The 20,403-nt window shown below is 42.4% G+C and overlaps 1 protein-coding gene across 3 annotated transcripts in view; it reads left to right on the plus strand.

The window, feature by feature from the left end:
• RNF150 (ring finger protein 150) overlaps nucleotides 1-20,403 on the plus strand; it is a 155,241-nt gene that overhangs the window by 91,562 nt on the left and 43,276 nt on the right. For all 3 annotated transcript variants that reach the window (XM_087736612.1, XM_087736613.1, XM_009468753.2), the window contains 3 exons: nucleotides 8,806-9,056; nucleotides 16,026-16,097; nucleotides 16,519-16,601. In XM_087736612.1, the coding sequence (XP_087592738.1) occupies nucleotides 8,806-9,056; nucleotides 16,026-16,097; nucleotides 16,519-16,601 (406 nt within the window). The remainder of the gene's footprint in view (nucleotides 1-8,805; nucleotides 9,057-16,025; nucleotides 16,098-16,518; nucleotides 16,602-20,403) is intronic.

Here is a 20,403-nt window from a genome sequence, read left to right on the forward strand (position 1 = left end):
CTTCTGCAATGAAAAGTGTTTCGTGACAATAAGGTTGTCCAAGAAAAAAAAAAGTAGTTTGTGTAAAAGAGTTTCCTTCTTTTACAAATGGGAGAAGTGCTGTAGGGAAAAGGTGTCGCTCCTCTCTCTGTGGTTGCTGCATTTGCCTTTTAAGGAAACCTGATTTACAGTTAAATGTTTTGGAAGATGGGCAAAGGACCAAGGCGAGTGCTAACAGTGCCAAGGAGAAGCGGGAAATGAGGGAGAGGATAAGTTGAAGGAAATATCTCTCTGCTTTTAAACAGAGAAGGAAGACAAATTGGAAACGTGGGTGGGGGGAGATGAAAGCACCTATGTCATTGCAAAGCAAGGGCTCTGGAGTAAAAAAGAAAAAAGATTATATGGTGAAAACTCCGTGTTCTGATAACTTCGGTAGCTTGATATCCACAAAAACGGAGCTACGTGCTGTTATGCTGTCTTTGCTTCTGGCCTTCCCCTGCATTTTTTTTAACTCTCAGGCTGGGCACCCTAGAAGGGGGTGAGCTCTGCCTGCTTGGTGTGTCGCAGTTTTAGCAGCGGGGACAGGGAACGGTCGCGCTCTGCTTTCCTTTGCTGGCTGGCAGCTCTCCTCCTCCAGCCGGCAGGGTGCGAGGGCAGAGGGGGGCTGCTGCGTGGGGGACACCTGGGGGCAGGCAATGCCTGTGGGCCCCACAAGTGGGTAGGCAACGACTTCTGCATCCCGCTCTGCAGCCTTCCATCACTGGAGGTTGAAATCTTTCCCAAAACCTCACCAATCCCTTGCCCTTGATGACAGTGATACCCTTCTGGGATGGGCACTGAGAGAAGAGGTGGACAGGCCCGTCTGCAGGACCCAGGTGTGATGCTCAGCGTAGAGGGTGATGCAGTCCCTCTCTCCGGGCTGGCAGGTGCTTCTCCCATCTTGCTACTGCTTTCCTCTGCTTTGTGCCTGTGTTCACACTCCCAGGGTGGCAGCTGAACACTTGATGCTCACATACGGGGTGCACAGCTCTGAGCCACCAACCCACCCTCCTGCCTCCGCATCAGAAACACACCCTTCTGCCTTGAGTCAAGCCCTGACTGGGGCTTTGAGAAGCAAGAGGCACCAACCATCTTGGCCCCAGTCCTTTCTTGTTCATCACCAGTGCACTGGTTTTGGCTGGGATAGTTTTCTTCATAGTAGCTAGTATGGGGCTATGTTTTGGATTTGCGCTGAAAACAGTGCTGATAACACAGGGGTGTGTTAGTTCCTGCTGAGCAGGGCTTACAGAGAGTCAAGGCCTTTTCTGCCTCTCACCCCACCCCACCAGCAAGCAGGCTGGGGGTGCGCAAGAAGCTGGGAGGGGACACAGCTGGGACAGCTGACCCCAACTGACCAAGGGGCTATTCTGTACCATATGACGTCATGCTCAGCATGCTGAGGGAAGAAGGAGGAAAGGGGAGATGTTCGGAGTGATGGCGTTTGTCTTCCCAAGTAACCGTTACGTGTGATGGAGCCCTGCTTTCCTGGAGGTGGCTGCACACCTGCCTGCCCATGGGAAGTGGTGAATGAATTCCTCGTTTTGCTTTGCTTGTGTGCGTGGCTTTTGCTTTCCCTATGAAACTGTCTTTATCTCAACCCACGGGGTTTTCTCACTTTTACCTTTCCGATTCTCTCCCCCACCCACCGGGGGGGAGCGAGCAAGCGGCTGTGTGGGGCTTAGTTGCAGGCTGGGGTTCAACCACGACAATGGGTTTGGTTTCCCCACTCTGTCTCAGAGAGGGACTTTTTGGCGTAATCAGACCTCTGACTTTGGCCGTGTTGTTTCACCATCATGACTTGACTTAATCTTTCTTCTCTCCAGGGGAGATACAACTTCCAGTTCCCAGTTAACGTAAAAGCAAGTCTATGGTTTGAGACCAAAGGTCCATCTATCCCAGCATCGTGTTTCTCGTAATGGCAAACAGCAGCTGCTTGAGGAAGAGTTTAAGTGCAGAGTGAACGTTTAGTCCTGTCTCCCCAGAATCACTCTCCCAGCCTCCAGCAGTTTGTGGTCCCTGGGTGTCTTTTGTACTTGGTGGCTCTCTGATGTTTTGGAACACCAAGGTCCTGGTTTTTAACCCCTTATTTTCTCACATGAGGCCCTTCCTATTTTATTCAGAGCCACCTTTTTTGCTTAAGAGTCTTTGGTGAGGAACCTCACTGACTAACTTTGGACAACCTGATCTGTAGTTGCCCATATCTGTTATGAAACCTCATTAGAAACTGGTGTCCTTTCTAGTCCTCTGGCATTGAGACTGTTTATGCAAGAGATTATAGATGACAGTTTGTAGTCATTTCACCTATGATATATGATGTATTGACTATGTATTACTGTTACTTATTATATATTGCTCTGCTCTTTGCCAGTTTTTTCTATAGTCTCATTTGCTGATACTTCAATTTGAGACCAATGTTGTGAATGCCTCATAAAGGAGAGTTCCTGCAGGGAGCAGTCCTTTACCCAGTTTGATTTCTTACTGGTAATCCTTCCCAGTCGGCCTACATAAAAGTCTAGGATGTTGTTTAAGCAATATTATGCTGCTGCTTCTCTGAAATGGGTGAAGCTCAGAAATCAGCTTTTCTAAAATACTGCTTTGGTTTCCAAAAGTAATTTTTGTGTTCACAAAAATGTGATTAAAGCCTATGTTTATTTTTAAAGGAGAAAAACGGGTAACAGCTGATACTCTCGTCAGTTTATAATTGCACCATACAGAACAGAGGAATTGAGACTGAACTCTCATTGGATGGTCTTAAAGACTTGGAACCCTTGTTGCAACTATGAAAATATTAGAACAATTTACATGGCATTAAAATTCAATTGAAATGCCATCTGATTAACCTATCTACCATTTCCCATGTCATTTCATTGTAAAGAAACCAAACACAGTTATAAAGCAATAGTATTTTCAAAGAGAATGAGGTCTGTAGCAAAAGGTAGTATCTTCTGATAGCCCAACACACCATTCTTGGTTGTAGCTTAGACAATCACAACTACAGCACCATCACCATGGATTCCTTTTCATTCTCTCCAGTACTAATTTTTCAGCTGAACTGCTGTTCTGGAGAAAAAAATATATAGTATTTTTTAAAAAATAATGTCTGTGCTTCGCTCCAAATTTGCTTTATCCAGATCATACTGTAAACTCCATTCACACAGACGCAGGCAGCAGCAGGAGGTACAGCAGGACAGCGCTGGCGTGGTTGGCAGCACAGTAGGTCCTTGTGCGGAGCGAGCGGTGCTGAGCTCGCAGGAAGCACCACCGCCGAATTGGCTCACGCTGCCTGGGGCTGGCAGGACCCACAGACCACGGGCTGAACCCGGGGAGGGTGCTCCAGAGCTAGGCACTGGCAGGCTGTCGAATTGTTTAGATCTGCGTTTGTATTGCTTTTTTCCAATAGCTGGTAGTTACTGAAATTCCTAAAAATGAGATTATTTCTTCAAGAAGTAAAGGAAGAGTTGCTTAGGTTCTTGCACCCTCCTGCGAGGTTTCTGTTCCTGGGCTCCGAGCAGGACTGAACGCTATCTGTTTTGTCAGGGCAGTTTCTGAACTCTAAAATAGTGTTTGAGTTTTCAGTTACAAAATCTGAAAAAGGAAATACTTGAGTACTTGATTTTGATGTACAACATAAAAGAAATCCTTATTTACATCTTGGTAGGATATCTTGGAGAAGACTCTGTATGCCTCCCAAATTGGAATTCTATTCAAATAATTCAATTAATTACTTCTCTAAGTGACTTCTGGCAGTCGCCAAGCATGAAGAATTAAATCGTCTCTTCTAAGATGTGTCAGAAACGTACCACTTTTTAGAACCTCCATCAAAAATTGACAAAAGCGTTAAAGCAGCAGCCTGCCACTGCTGGGCCTGACTGCTAATTAGGAGAACAGAGGACCGTTTTCAGTATCACCCCTGAAGCTCCCAGAGCAGAAGGAAGAAATATGACACGTTTGTCAGCACAGCCTGTGGCCAAGGTGGAGAATTTATGTACATCTTCTGGCCATAAAAATCTGTTAATTTCTTCTACAAAAGCCACTGCTACAGAACTGAAGTCTGTCTTTTCCCCTGTCACCAGTGGATAGATTGTTACACTTGAAAAAGTTTGCAATTTTGCATAAAAGCATCCCAGCTGAAATGTATTTCCGTAGCCAAGTACTGTGTGGAGGAGGAAGGTTTGGAGAGGGTCTTCCAGGTCTTTTTCCAAAGTCCGTGTCTTGCCATTGAAAACACTCTCTGACTTTATTGCTGCTTCACAACTCTCGTCCGCTGCCACGTGTAGGTGTCAGAGGGCGACTGGCGCCTGCTGCAGGCTCGCTCTGCATCTCCCCTCCCCACGGTTCCTCCTGCTGTTAGCAGTTCGTTAGGAGATGGGACTCCTTCTCCTGCAAGCTGGGGTGAGGGAGAGCCCAGGATGACCCACACAGGAAGGTACAGTGCTTGGGGGATTCAGTACACCAAGGTCTATTAATTCCAGAGCAGCTCTTTGTAAGTGAACGAAGTAGCCACAGCTTGGTGCGGCTGTTGTGCTGTCAAGTGGATCAGCCACAGGGCTACACGTTTGGCCCAGTGACTGGGAAACAAGCTGAGCCTGTCCACAGCTCTCCTCGCCCTTCTGGAGCCAGCAATGCCCAAGCCTGTCCGCCACCCACTGATAACCGTGCCGATGGCCCTCCTACGTAATGCCGTGGGATGCAGAGCCCAGAAGCAGAATAGCTGCCTGAAGACCGGCAGCACATTTTCTCCACCCAGAAATATTTGATTAGGCGAATATGCTGCAGCAAGTTAAAGTGATTTAAATCATCCCAAATGCCTGTAAGTTCTGCCTTACTTGTTTTGTTATTGGCTCATAAGGAGAGAGCACTGATATGTTAAATGTTTCCTAAGCCAAAAAAGAAGAAGAAAAATCCATTCACTGCAGCCTGAATACCTTTGATTTATGAATCTCTGATTCATCCTGACAGCTACTTAAAAATTCATGTCAAACTCTGCATTAATCTTGGCCAGAAAAAGAAATGTGTTAGGTAACGAAAGTGCCACAAAATGCAGTTACTATTGTGGGTGTGTTTAATGAAAGGCATCATTAGCATTTAACTCACCAGAGAAGCATCACTACGTATTACCAGATACTTTCTCTTTTCTGAAGCCTGTTGAACAAATGTGTACTTGGGTGTAGAAATGCATCTCTAACATTGATGTCTCATTACATTATTTCCCTTCTTTAATGTGTATAGTTTTCATGTATGTCGGAGCTTCTCGTGTGCCATTAGATACTGAAACTGAGATAATACAAACATTTTGTTGTATAAGGGAGGAAAGGGAAATAAATTACTTGCTCTTTCTTTTTTTAATTTTCTTCCCAATATTGAGCATATTTGAGATTGAAAACTTAGCTTAATGACTTGATTGATCAAATACCATTCTCTGTAGTGCCTTGGAGAAATTACCATAAACTCAATAAAATGTTTTAAAAAAAATTCCTGATTATTATTTGTTGCTGATTTGGTTATTTTTTTCCAAGAGTGCTTCATTACAAATGGTAATGTTTTCCAAGAAAATAACCAGATAGCCTGAAATTTGAATATATTAAGGGTTTGAATAAATAAAAGCAGCTGCTTTCCTCTTGCAATAGCTGTCTTCTACTTTGCATTTCTAAACGCAATTTTACTTAGCATATATCCGTGGCAATTTACTTACTCTCTTGTGTTTTTTGAAGTATCTCAAAAGGCCCTAGGGCCAAGGTGGCAGTAGACCATCCTGGCAGAGATGTAAGGAGAGAGCAGAGAAGGGAGGCGTGTGGCTGCACTCCTGTTCAAAACCAGTTATGTTTCCACCGTGAACTGAAGCCAGAAAGCTGCACTGTAGCTTAATTAGAAAGGGCAGGTGATGAAAAACATGAATGACATTAAATTTATGAAAGAGATCACAATTTTTTTCTCTCTCTTTACTGCTAAAGAAAGATAGGACATTACTGTGGGGTGCTTGTTTTATTATTACAAAAACATTAATTGCATAATTGAACAATTGAATGTGATTCTTTATTTGCAACACGTCATATCTGGCCTGTGCCCATTATTTACAGTTCTCCAGAAATGTACTAAGCTATATTCAGTTGAATTAAACATAATTAAACATGTTGTTAAAGTTTTTAAAGAAATTTAAGATTCAAGATAATTAAACAGTTAAGATACTACCTATATTTTCTACGGAAAGTGTTTTTGTCTGTATCTCCCATTTTATAGGCTTTCAGGTACCATCATTCATACAGTGTCCCAGATTGTACTGAAGATGATGTTAGAGGTCCGTACCGGACAAGTGAGTGGTCAGAATGGTGGCTTTTGAGAGGAGCTGATGAAATTCATTTTGGTATTTTTGGCTGTGGGATTTTTTACTATGGGTTCTTTTTGGCTATGTGTGAGGCGGTTGCTTTGGTTTTCTTGCAGAGTGATTTTAAAATTTTTATTTTCTTTAAAGAAAGGGAATACAACAAAGGCAGGCATATGGGCAGCCAAGCACTGCTCCAGGCAATTTGTCTTATTGACTGCAGGAAAATTACTGGCACGGCACCAGTGCCCTTCTCAGCCACTTTGAGACTTGGCAAATTCTCCCTAGGCTGTTAGGGTAATGTTTGCATTAGCCTTTTGTAATAAACAGGTATCAGAAGAGTTGCAAAGGTAGATTTATCTTGGCTGCTGAAGGTGAGCTCTTACTAGACAAATAAAGGGGAATAGCTGAAAATTATTAATGCTTTATGGAAGAATATCAGTAGCAAGGTTAAGTTTCCTGTCACGGATATCTAAAATTCTTGCCTCAGCCAAACTATTGATTTTCCCCCTATTGATTGACTGGCCTGTTCATAATCAGGAAGGTGTTACGATGGAAAGTCTCACGAGAGGAAGAGTGGTGCAGTTTGCACTTCAAGACTTGAGAGAGGAGGGTTCAGTTCCCAGCTTTGCAGCAGATTTCGTGTGTGAGTAGCAACAGTCTGTCACAGCTATTTCAGTACCTCCAATTGATCCAGGCACCCAGCAGAATTTGATAAAGTTTCCACCGCGGTTAGTGTTTTACATTGAACGCCACCCACCTGTCTGCTTTAGTATATCCAAAGTCCCGCTAGACACCTCCTGGTCTTAAGCATCTAAATACCTTTGAAAACCTGGTTTATATCTCCCAGGGGTTTTCGGTGAAGAAATGTCTGAGCCAGACCATAAGGACCAAGGCACAGTGCTGCACCAGTGAAGCTCGGGCTGGATATCAGCTTGGAGGGGGATGCTGTTGGAAATGCAAGTCGCCCTCTCACATCTCCATTCGTGGCCGAGCAATCCCTTCCCGCCTCCACGAATGTCCCGAGGCAGGCAGCACTTTGTCCTCCTGCCACAGTCAAAATACAGGTAGCCATGAGGTCAACAACATGCTGGCTGATTTCCTGGGATTTCAGCTGAAATTCTGAAACCCCACCCCAGCATCATCTCTCTGACTTCAGATACCCCCAGTTTGTACCTTTCTTTCTAAATGCCAATTTGTGATCATTGCATATGCTGTCATTTCTAGCACGTTTCTGCATTAAAATACATCCTGTTTGTCCTTAGCCACTCAGTACCATTTAGGATTTGACTATTGCAAAACATAGCTTAGGTGTAAAAATTGTCTACGTACCTGTTTTGTGAAATGGAAGAACAGAATGTCCCTAATATTAAACCATAAAGCAGTGATAGTTTATTTATAAAGCCAGAAAAGGCATTTAACAAGCTACCCAATCCCTGATAATTTCAGAATATATTTGTCATGTACATAGGGGACATAAAATTATGAAAGGAAAATAGTTTCAGCAGCATGTGATGCAAGTAAAATGAAACAGCACTGTACAGAAAGGAAAGCTAGTGCAGACTCGAGGCTTGATAGATGGGTGGAGGGCCCATTTCACAGGGTCATGGCTTCAGAAACATTGACAGGACTGTAGGAAGTCCCTGCCCCATCTCATTAGTGGAGACCTCTTTGCCGCCTCGGCTGTGCTGACTCATGTCCTGGTGGGGCCATGCTGCAGACTGTGTTGGGGGCTGATCTGGGCTGCAGTAGCATTTTTTGTGGAATAAAACAGTGCTCTTGACTTTGAACTTGCATCAGTTGGCAAGTCCAGCTCCCAGCAGGGGCTCCCAAACGTCTGCATGGGCTCGGGCTGTGGGGAGCCTCCGGCGGCATGGGGCAGCGGGTGAGCTGGGAACGTGTTGAGCTGCTCTTGTCCCTGCAGGCTTCTCCTGTTGCCAGCCCTGGGTGAGGGCAGTGATGCTTTGGTGCCTTCAGGCTGTGAAACCAGGTGGGGGCCTGTGATTTAAAGTATTTCTGATCTGAATGCGGACTTTGGAGGGGCTTCTGTGACAGACTCGTGACCCTGCAAAATGAGTTATGATAAATGTATATGGAGTGTTGAATGCAAGGATGCTGGCTGCAGCATTTCTCCCTTTCTGCAGTGCTTACAGCAATATCATCTAGGTAAGCCTCAGTAGCACTGGCAATCTGTGTTTATGTCAACCCGTGAAACACATTTTACATATCTCACCGAGACTAATTTATAGAAACAGAGTGTGTAACTGGTTCTGGTTGAAACCTTCACCAGATCCATCTGACTTACCGTTTGGTGAAAACCAGCAGGAGAAAGGGGAGCTCTTTTGTTACTGTGGTTTGCCTTTTTTTTTTTTTTTTTTCTTTTGCCTTGCCATGTCCTCTTGTCACTTTATTATGAAGCAATCACTTGTTTTACTTAAGGTTTCTTTTCTCTCTCTCCTGTCTGATAGGCCTAGAAGATGTTGTAGCAATAATGATTCCTGAACCCAAAGGAAAAGAGATAGTGAGCCTCCTGGAGAGGAACATTACTGTGATGATGTACATAACCATCGGGACACGCAACTTGCAAAAGTATGTCAGCCGGACCTCTGTGGTGTTTGTCTCCATCTCCTTCATTGTGCTGATGATCATCTCGCTGGCATGGCTGGTCTTCTATTACATCCAGCGATTCCGCTACGCAAATGCCAGAGACAGAAATCAGGTGAGCGGTGCTGGAATGGCTGTTTGTGTTTCCAAAAAATCACCATGGAATTCAGCTTAAAAGTAAAATTTGAGGAAATTGTGAATATGTGGTAAAAAAACCCAAAAACAAAACACCAAAAAAAAAACCCGAACCAAAACAAAAAACAAGAAAGTGAAAAGAATGAGGATATAAAAATGCCTGTGTTTGGGGAAAGCCAAGACTTTGTCAATATAGATGGGATTCAGGAAAAAAGAAATTAATGGATATAGTGTGTATATATTATGGGGTTTTTCCCCTGCACAAAACACAAAAAATAGAAAGTTGATAATGTTTATTAGCAAAAAGATTGCCTTGGTACATATAGCTAAGTGACATAGAAATGTACATAACTAATAACCCTCGAGATCAAAATATAGTGAGGTATGTGAAGGTCTGTGTGTGAAACAAGGGTTCACGATCAGTGAAAAAAGAAAAAAATGACAGAAAGTGTTTTCATTTTAATACTTCTTTAGAAGGGTCTTGGGCTTGAAAGGCAAACATGTCTCTGTTCATTTGACAGTGATCACTGAACATATAAGTGCGGTAGTGATAGCCACCAATATTGTTAAACCATTGCTTTTGGTTTTGGCATCTTGTCCAAACCCCCTGAAAGAGATACAAAGCCTACAGAGCTGGAGAGAAGTCAACAGCAGTGGGAATGAGCCTTAGGTCCCGAGGCCATCTGGATTTATAAAGCGCTATGCATCTTTATGGTAGTTCAGCAATGAATAATAATAGCAATGATAGTAATAAATTTAATCTTTTCTTGTCTGGATACAAGTATCTTGGCATCAGCAGAACTGTGAAGCTGAGGCTTCTACATTTCATTCTAATGGTACAGCAGAAAATGTTACCAATGTATGAAATCTGAGGAGATAACCATTTTTCTGCAGGGGAAAAAATGCACTGTAATTCGGAGATGTTTCTGGACCCTTCATAAATTACTCATGGGGCAGGGGAAGGGTTGCCTTCCTTGCTCTGCAGAAAAAGCAAAACTGAGAGTGTTAATAATCATCTTGTAGAGAAAAGCACTGCCACCCGTTCTGTAGCGTGTACTTAACGTGTAGGGATCCCTCACCCTCCCCCACTGAAATTCAGGCATCCTCTGAGATAGAGAGCAGCTGCTCTGTATTTACAGACAGAAAGAATATATTTTCCTTTTAAATATACAGTATGAAATTTTGGATAGCGAGAATGAGACTATCCCAGCTGGAATTTGAACATCACTGGCAGCAGATTCGCTGTGACTGTAACGGCTGTGATAATTTTTAGATGCTTTGGCTACAAAAGCACATGTGTGCTATGTGAGTACCATAAGTGTGCTTTCAATCAAGTAATTTTACAGGCAGAGTAGCAGTGTAAATAGACATACATAAACATGAAACCCAGCAAAATAAGCAGCTCATTCAGGTAATATGCTGTAGTTTGGAACTCGTAGGTTTATAATATTCAAGCAGACTTCCTTTTTGGTATTTTCTCTCCGAAGTTTGAACAAGACTAACATGTGCACAAGCAATTGTCCTGTGCAGAAGTTTTAGTAACTTTGTTATTATATTAGTTCTGTTCTTCTGAAGAATAAGAAAGCATGCCTCCTAAACAATTATTTATTACTAATTTTTTGCCAAAGCTGTAGTAATGATATGGGGCAAACTAGAATTTCTTCATATACTTTCTTCATCTAGTTTTGCCTGACGTCTCCTCTAATCTCTTTATTAGCTCTTGTCATATGAAAAATGGTAGTGATATACAGGCAAAGCTCGACCATTTGTGTTAATGAGTTGCTGTGGTTTGTTTTTTTCTCTTTTAGTCCTAGCTATGGAATATAATGATGTAGTTAGTTCAGAAAAGCTCAGCTTGCTTTTGCCCTTTCCATGAGGGTTCCTCTCTGTTTCCCCTAAAGTTCTGCTTGCCTTTTTTTTTTTTTTCCTTGACACATTTTCTTGTAGCACAAGAATGGGATCACAAAGTTCTGTGTTAATATCTTGGATATCCAGATACATACAAGAAAAATTGTGTTGCTTTGCTGGAGCAAGATTCTTTTGTCATTGCACTCAAAAGCTTTTGCAATTATAACTTGCGTGTCTGTTTGTATGAAGGTATTGTGCTTACTTGTTGGAAAGCCTTGCATGTGTTGTAAGTACCTTCATTACTTTATTAAGCAACTTTAGGAAAGAATGCTTCCTTCTATTTGTATTTGATGTTGTACTCAGGCTAAAGTTTATCCAAAGGTTGAAATGTTTGCATAAACAGAGCATCAGATGAAGGGGGAGCCAGCTGGCCTATTCAAAGAAAGTTGTGCTATCAGTTCCTACCCCGCAATGCGATAAAATCTGACTGTGCAGACTGACTGCGCTGTTCTGAAAGCGCGAAAAACTGTGACTCACGTATTAGACTTCAGTTAAAATTTAAAATAATTTAGAAAGCTTAAATTCATTTTGACATCTGAATGACTTAAAATCCCACAGTTTTAAAACAAAGGCTTGCGAGGGCCCTATGCCTACCTCTTTAACCTCTGTCATGCATGCCTTTGCTAGGTTTGGCTGATACTGGAGTTGCTACCAGCAGCAGTTCAGCCTCCTCTGGATTGGTAGTCTGGGCACTGTGCACTGGGAATGGGACAGTGTGACTGACTGCAAAATATGATTGGCAGAAAAAGCTGTTATCTCCAAGCAGGAGGGGTGTTGTACTTTCCAGGTCCACTTCCCTTCTTGCACACAGCGTAAGTCACTAATCAGGCAGTAAACCCAAAAGGAACTGATTTAATTATCCATCAAGAAAGCAATGAGTCCAGCTAGTGAGAGAGGCAGCTAGAAAGACTGAAGGATCTCCTGGAAACGTTTCCCATGACTCCTCAGTGAGATGAAACCTGGACATAGAGCGTGTACATCTTTAGCCGCCACTCTTCCTCACCATGTGTGCAAAATCCAGTTTCATGTGCCAGAAGGAAGACACAGCTCACTCCAGTTAGGTGCCTGATTTTGATGACCGGAGAATCAGGACTTCAAGGATTCTCACTGAATGCCCTTGCCTGTTCATTCCAACTTGACTGGGAATTAATGCAGCGGAGTGCAAAACTGTCATCCATTATGGGTTTGTGCACCTGCAGCCAGGGTGTCAGCTACAAATATGGCTGGATTTCAATTTTGATTTTAATACATTTAATCCTTAAGAGTATCTCTAGCATAGACAACTGTACATGTGGAAGTAGAAAATAAGTAGCAATATTCACATGGATGAAAATCCAAGGCCTCCTCTTTTTTTCCCACCTAACAAGATGTCCAGGAAGTAGGTGGTTGCCCTGATGATAGGCCCCTTTGATACAAAGAGGATAAATTTGTGTAAGGAAAGCATAGGCAATCTGCTTCCTCAGCAGCTTATTCCTGGAGCCTTTCTGAAGATGAGAGAGTTTCTCTGTGAAAGACTGTGGGAATTGTTTGCATCAAGAGACATCAGGTTGCAGAGGTAATTGAAAGCAGTTTGGAATTACATGACAAGTTAAGTCCTAGAGATAGTTCAGCAAAATGTGACTTGCTGTCTCAGCCCTGTAACAGCCAGGACACAGGCTTTAAAAAAAGAAAAAAAACCAACCCTGTCAGTGTGTCAGATTTCATATTTCACCAGGAATAGCAGAGTTCTCTTTTTGTTGTCTGTGAGACGGGAAGATGGCAAGGGGATGATGTTTAAGTACCAGGCCTGCTGACCATGTTTCTTCCATGTCATTTCTTGTTAAGAAGTGTTCTGTAAAGTCGTTTTGAAACCAGGTGGGCTCCATGAGTTTTGCAGCATAGTGAAAGCCAAGCAGGCAGTGATCGCACTGGGGCTGAGGGGGGTCCTGTGCATCCTGGGTTAATCTCCAGTGAAGGATCTAATTTACTATGTGACTGGCAGCATATGGAGGGTCAAGCAATTATCTGAGAAGGAAGGCTGATGGCCGTGGCTTTGAATGAGAGTTTTGGGCTATTGAATAGAGGCATCAATCTTTGAAACAGTCTTGGGAAGAAGCTCCCCATGATGGAGTCTGCAACTTTATCTGTGGCATAGGAGATGTGTCTGATGCTTCATTCTGCGCAAGGCACAAGGCAATCTCCTCCCTGCGAAGGTGATAGTTCAGTAAGGCCATTAAGAGAGAAGTGCTTACCATAATTTCTCTTCCACAGCATCTACGGTCGTTTACTTCCTCAGGAACAGCCGAGTGATGGTTTCCATGCTACTGTCCTTTCTTTTGAACTAGTATCACCATCTCCACAAGCCCACTGCATCTGATATGCTTAACTCATTCCGTTCCAGTACTGACTGTTGCAGCCTTGCTAATGAGATTATGAGATTTATGATTGTAAATCTCTAAGCCTCACTTTAAATCCTTAAACTATTGTAATGCCTCTTATCTTTCAGGGGAAGTCATTGGTTAGTGATAGCATGCCTTTTGTTCAAATGGAAGAATCCTTTGAAAATATGACTACTCCAAGATATTCCCGTTCTTTCAAAAACTAAATTATTCTCATTTGCATGTAAGTCATGAACTTGTCTATTTAAGATAGATAAGAGAAAACAAACATGAAAACAAGCAGATCAAAGATGTACATGAGTCTTTAATCTTGTCCTTTCCCCTTGAAGAACGTGCAAAAAAGAACTGAGACATTTCGTTAGTTTAAGTAATAGTAATGATAAAAACGAATCACAAGCAATTCCCGAAGCAGGACATAATGGCTCTTGTCTTGCTGTATGTTATCAGTCTGTCTTTGATTTATACTAAAGAAACAAATAACTGGCAAGAAATGTTTCCAACTCGTCTGATCCCTTTATTTAAGGGAAACTGTGAGAAAAATGTACCACAGAAAAGATATTGTATAACTACAAGATACTCGCTCACGTGTAATAATTAGTTATGCTGGAAAGCTCATATGTAAATCTTGTATGATGGCCAAGATTGTTTTTACCTCTTTAGCCAGATCTGAAATTGCTCTCTGCTTTCAGTATTGCATGCATTTTGTCAGTCTTCCATGTCTTTCCAATCCAATAAGCTTACTCTCTAAATTTAATTCAGTGATTTTAATTGAATCTGAAGAAGAAAGTGGTAATTTATTAATTGTATCTGTATGGTGATTAGGTCTCAATTTACAAACGACATCCAGCTTCCTTCCATTTTTGGCTTCATGCTCTCAACCCCTCCAGCTGGAAACCCTTCCCGCTGACAGGCCCCTCTGAACTCCGGCACAGGCAGTGTTCCCAGCCCGAAAAGTTGAATGTCTTCTGAGTCACCAAAGCTCCTAAGACTCCCTCCTATCTAACGACACATGGCTGGAAACATGGATGGGGAGGGGAGGTGAAGAAAAGAGTTCAAGTCATTTATTGGTGGCAAATTGGGATGCACTGTGTCATGAACTGTTATAAAACTGACAAGAAGACATCAGAGTAGGTGTTGCTGCATGAAACTGTACAAGAAAGGCATGAAAAAAACTGGAGAGCACCCAGAAGGGGGTCACCAGTACGATCTGGGGACACGAGCACACAACATCCGAGGAGAGGCAGAGGGAGCTCGGCTTGCTAAGCCGGGAGGGGAGCAGAGGAGGAGAAAGGGCTCTGCTTGCAGCCTGCAGCTGCGTAACGGGTGGTTGGAGAGGAGGCAGAGTCAGACTCTTCTGGGAGATGCACAGAGAAAGGACAAGGATAATGGTCACATATTACAACAAGGCAAATTCCATTTGTATGTTTAAGAAAAAAAAAGAAAAATGTGAGACTGGTTAAGCACTGGAACAAATTATCCCCAGAGGTTGTGAAATCTCCCTTCCTGGAGATATTCAAAACTTGACTGGACACAGCTCTGGCTTTGAAGTTGACCCAGCCTTGAGCAGGGGGTGGGAGTACATGACCTCTCCAAGACCTTTCCAGCCTGGGAGTCTGTCTTCAGATCGCCTCGTTGTTGGGTTAGCACAAGCGAGCAGCCAAGTCCTTGGAGCACATAGTGCCTTGATACAGGCACAAGCTCGATAGCACAGGGTGCAGAGGTAGCTCTGCTGAGCAGCGATTTTATGAACTGCCCCATAATGTTCTCAGCCTCTTGCAAGAGGCAGGCATCTCCATCTTCAGCATTTGAAAACAGGGTGTTTTGCGTCAGGCTGTTATTACATATTTCAATCCTGAGTGGCTGTGACCCTGCCAGCACAGTAACAGTGTTTTGGAAATATGGGAGAACAGTCAGAAACATCATGTGGTAAGCAATTCATGGTCCACTGGAGGGAAGGATACAAGGCAAAGAACAAGCAAATGGTTATGTACGGATAGGTTGTTACTGCAGGACTATATAGTGCTTTACCTGTAAGAAACTGCAGATGCTTTCACCTCGTTTTTATACCTTGCATTGCTCCTATAAAGTAGGTAACTCTGTATTGCAGGAAAAGAGAACAACAGAGATTATTCATGGGTTTTGTGGTTAACAAATTAACAGCTCACTTTCAGCACTTCCATCTTGCTGAAGATCATGAACTAGTTCTGGAACAACGTAAGAATAAAGACCTTCTGAATCTTAAGTCCAGTGTTCACTCTGCTTACGAGTCCAGGCCTCATTTAACAATGTATTTTTTACAAGTATCATTAAAAAAGAGAGGGGAGAAGTAGGATACCCAAATAGTGGACTTGTTACATGCATTGCTACTCACTGAAATAGTAAAGGTGCTGTAGTATAGCATCATGATGGGCTCACATGCAGTCTCCACTGGAACTCCATTAGAGCAGCTTTGCCTCATCGGCCGTGGGTTACCAGTGAGCCCAGAATACCTACTGTGCCCTTGTTCTGAATAACAGCATGACTGACCTCATCTGTTTATATTTATGCAGCACTGTCCTGTTTCATGTACAGTCACTTCAGATTATTAAGAAGCCTAGGGAGAAAAGGTGATGATTTCTGCATGAAGAGATACTCTTTGCTTAAGAGCAAATTTTGTGTTACAGCGCCGGCTTGGAGATGCTGCAAAGAAAGCAATCAGCAAGCTGCAAGTCAGAACAATCAGGAAAGGTGATAAGGTAATTTTTTAAATTGCTCATTACCAAATGAAACTCTGTACTGAGGATTCCTTCAGACCACTGGGACAATGAGGCAGAACAGAAATGGCAATTGCTTATTTAGCTACCATGTGTCCTTCAGGCGGGGAAGGAATACTGGTAAGTAATTTACGGATAGAATGGAGTAGAGAGAGAAGAAGGTGATTCTGTGAAGACGCAGAAAATCCTGAAAGTTAAAATATGCTAACTAAATCTGCATGCTTCCCAGGGCAAGTTTCCAGCTAGAAACATGTTGGAAAATCTGACTTGCTTGTCTTGAAATGCATTATTGGATTTCCAGCATGCATCGGTGACTGTTTTACTTTGTCACATAGGCTGTTGTATGAAGAGATTAGGTGACAAAATCAAAAAATTAAAATGATGAATCCTCTCTTTCCTGTAGGAAACTGAGCCAGACTTTGATAACTGTGCTGTTTGTATTGAAGGCTACAAGCCCAATGATGTTGTCAGAATTTTGCCTTGCAGGTAAGTTGAAGGTTGAAGGTGCTTTTGGCTTTGAGAGTCTCTCTACTTCAAGACAGGCTCTGTTCTCACAGTATCGTGCTGATGAGATTACCTGAGAGCTTGGGGAGGGAAGGGTGAGTTTATCATTTTGATTTATTCAAAATCTGTTCTGTAAAGATATTTGAAATGCCTCTTTATTCGACTTGAAGTGAAAGTAGTATTAATGGTGGTGAGAACCTGAGTTGGTAGGTAGATAGCATGATAGTCAGACATTTTTGTCTGATCTGGACCTATTACAAAGTCTTCGGTAGGATTTTTAAACTAAAGGTTTTGATTCCTCTATTTTGCTCACTGGTTTTATATCAGTCCAGAATAATTCCCTTAGAAGAATTTGCCCCTGACTTCATATTGTGCCCTGGGCACAGCAGCCAGGGATAAAGCAGGCTCCTGCTCCCCATGGAGCCACTTCTTTTGCTGTCCTGGGCCATGTCTAGGCCCTGAGAAAGGGATGACTTTACCAAAAAAACCCGTAAGCATAAAGAGAGATATGCTGAGTAGAAACAGTAAAGCAAAAAGGGAATGTGGCAAAGACCACATTATCTATTGCTGCCATGAAAATATTCTCAGGCATGTGGGACATGGAGGTGACAAGAAGAGCTTTTGGGCTTGTTCTTTCTCTTTTCTTCCACTCATATGAATGTGCCCTGTGCAGTACATACACTCGCAGTGATGTGACACAGGAGCGCAGGCTCTTACCAGCCGTAACAGTTGTATTCATCTCTCTGTGCTGTTGTATTGTCATCTGTGAACTGTTAGCTAATGAAGGATTTCTCTAAGGAAATCAATTTCTTAGGAAATTTCCTAGGAATGGCGGTTCCCTTAGGAGTGCAAGAGCAAGTGTTTGATTTCCCTAGAAATAGGAATCTCAAGTGCTGTACATACAGAACAGATTTTTTTTTTTTTAAATAGAATTTCTTTCTTCTCCTGCAGGCATTTTCACTGGCTTGAGAAACTGAAATATTTGTTTCTTTTCCTGCTATGTTGTTCCTTAGTAGATATTTGAATGTTACAAGCTGTCCATTTCTGTTCGTTCATGTGACTCATTAAATCTGTTTACTGACATCACTAAATGGCAAACAAAAAGCAACAGATTAATCATAAATTTGACCTACTGTAAATCCTCCACAATGACAAATGGCACGTGAACTCTTTTTTTCTACAGACACACACAAACACATCACTTCATGAAGCAGAAATACAGAAAAATAAGAAACTACCAGAAAATGTGGACCTTGGCTTGACATCAAGCCTGTTTTCATAGAAGCATAATAAAGCTTGGAAATTTTGCATGATGGAGACAGGCAGTTTTTGGAGGTAGTTATACAACAGTGAAAAATATGTCTAAGCTCTAGCTTTCACTTGTGTCTTGCCTCATAATTCAATGAGGCTCCAGTCAGACTTTGTCATCCACAGTGTTGAGTCAAGCAGAGTGAATAGGAAACACATAGTTAACAGGTGATGTTCAGTTCTTGGCTGACTTAAAAGGTCGCCTAGAAAATGACTCATGCTAAAAGGTTAGCAGCAGCAGAACTGTCTTGTAAAATACTCACAGTTTGAGCCTCAGCAGTTCTGAATTACAAAAACTCAAAGATCTTTCTGGAGCAGCTACTTCACAAACCCTGGCTTTCCTGCTACGCAAATTGTGAGGGCAGTATTTTACACATTCACATGGGTTTGGACTTCCAAAACAGGAAATGGTAGTCATGATTCTTTCTGCTGTTGTCAGTCTCATCTCCTCATCCAAAAAAAAAGAAAGGAAAAAAAAAAAAAAAAGAAAGGAAAAAAAAAAGAAAAAAAAGAAAAAAAGTGGATTAATTTCTGTCTCTGTTAAGTGAGTAGGAGTGTGTTATATCTTGATAAAGACCTACAGACTTTGTAGGTTTCTTCCTCCAGCATCCTCAGTTAAACTGTGTGCAGTTTCTAGTATGGGAACCTCATTAGACTGCTGTTTTAATAAGAGGCTGGCATTTCACCAGGCCTTAGAGAAACCAGCACGATATGATGCCAGTGCTGACTGACCTTAGTGTTTCTATCCAAGAGGTGCTCAAGACGTAGAAGTTTTTATTTGCAAAGCCAAATATGCCCCAAGAGCTGCACATGCAAGATGCTGCTTTGTACTGCAGACAGTACTGGGAAAACCACGGCTAGCAGGCACACTCTGTGTAAGTCCTCTATATCTTGAGATTTCTTTTGAAGGCTGGTGGAGCCTGAATCTCCTAAGAAACTGGTACCAAAAATCCACCAGCCAGTATTGCAGTGGATGAGCTCTGAAGTCACATAGCTACGTGTTTACTAGTACTTACGCTGTTTCCTCAAATGTCCTCTCTTTTCTGTTGGCAGAGAGCAGGCACTGGGATAGCCTGTTGTTACGTATCCTACTCTGGAGAGCTAGGAGGAGAATTCCAGTTAACTTGTACTTCTTCCTCTTTGTCCTCTTTAGCCAGCTCCCACAACTGACTGTATTAATAAACTTCACTCTACAGAATGTATTAAATAAATAAGGACTGACACTTGATAAAAAAGAAGTGTTGGCTTGCAGCTGGTTTTATGTTTAATGGTAGCAAGCATCACTGAAGTTATCTTTGAGGGCGCTGACACAACATCAAATATAACCAAGTTCATTGTTCCCAGAGTGACAGCTCTTGTCATAGCCCTAGTTCCTTCTGCTTGTCCTCCATCTCTAGCTTCAGAACGCCTTTGTCTTTTTTATTCTGCCTTTGGAGAAGTTACTGGTGCCTATTACTAAACTTTTACTAACTTTACTAAATTTCTACAGACTGGCAAGACAATTCTTTCAACCTCGTCTCTACTGAGTTCTCCATAAGCTCTTTTTTTGGTTGTTTCATTTCTCTCACCAATAAACATGCTTTCTGACCCCGTTCCAGCTCGTTCCCTTCCCCTGAACCTTCACTTCATGAACAACTGTGATTTCTGAGACCGCTTCACTCCTCCTTCCTCTTTTTATTAGCTTCCTGTGAAAATTATTTCATCACACACATTCTTCCCTCCGATTCCTTCCTCTCACTTACCCTCATCATCAGCTTCTTTTGTCCTTCCTTCTTCCTCAAAAATAAATGAATAATACCATACGTGCACCCTCAAAAGCCCACACCTTCTCATTGGATACTACGGTGCTGCTCAGTCTCCCGCCAAAACCCTTCTTAATCCTCTGCTTCGGCTCTATGTCTAATCCAGGCAACTGATGCTCTTACTTGGGGTCCCTAGGGATGTACCTCTTTTTCTGCTTTTGCCTCCTGTTCTCTTAGCTCACGCTTTTCTTCTGAGAAAAATTACGTGACTGCTAGGTTTATTTGTGTACAGTTTGGAAAGTTGGGACTAGGAGTAGAAGGTGGGAGGAGAAGAGTTTCCCTTACCCTGGAAAAAAGGCTTCTCAAAATTATGGGCAGCTGAAAGCTTTACAATAGTTTTACAGCAATGAAATTATTATTATAATTTCAGGGTGAGCCCAAAATGAAATTTTTTTCCTTGTATGATTAAAATTGCAGCTTTAAAGAAAATTTAAATACGTTTCAAACAAAAGTAATCTCCAGTTTAAAAACATGAAGTGCTATTTAGTTAATAGTAAATTAAATGCTCTGGGATTTTGAGGTTCTTTTTCTTTCTCTGGGCTCTGTGAGCTTTACACAGCCACGTGCAGTCACAGAGTCGCAGAAGAGAGCAGGAGGGATCCCAGGAGGCCACCACGTCTGGAACAGCACAGGGGCACTGGCTGTGCACGTGTCATTCCTGGGAGTTTTTTTCC

This window comes from Nipponia nippon, unplaced genomic scaffold, assembly GCF_047370975.1.
Source record: "Nipponia nippon isolate SJK-2023a ecotype South Korea unplaced genomic scaffold, ASM4737097v1 scaffold_6, whole genome shotgun sequence".
Lineage (NCBI taxonomy): Eukaryota > Metazoa > Chordata > Aves > Pelecaniformes > Threskiornithidae > Nipponia > Nipponia nippon.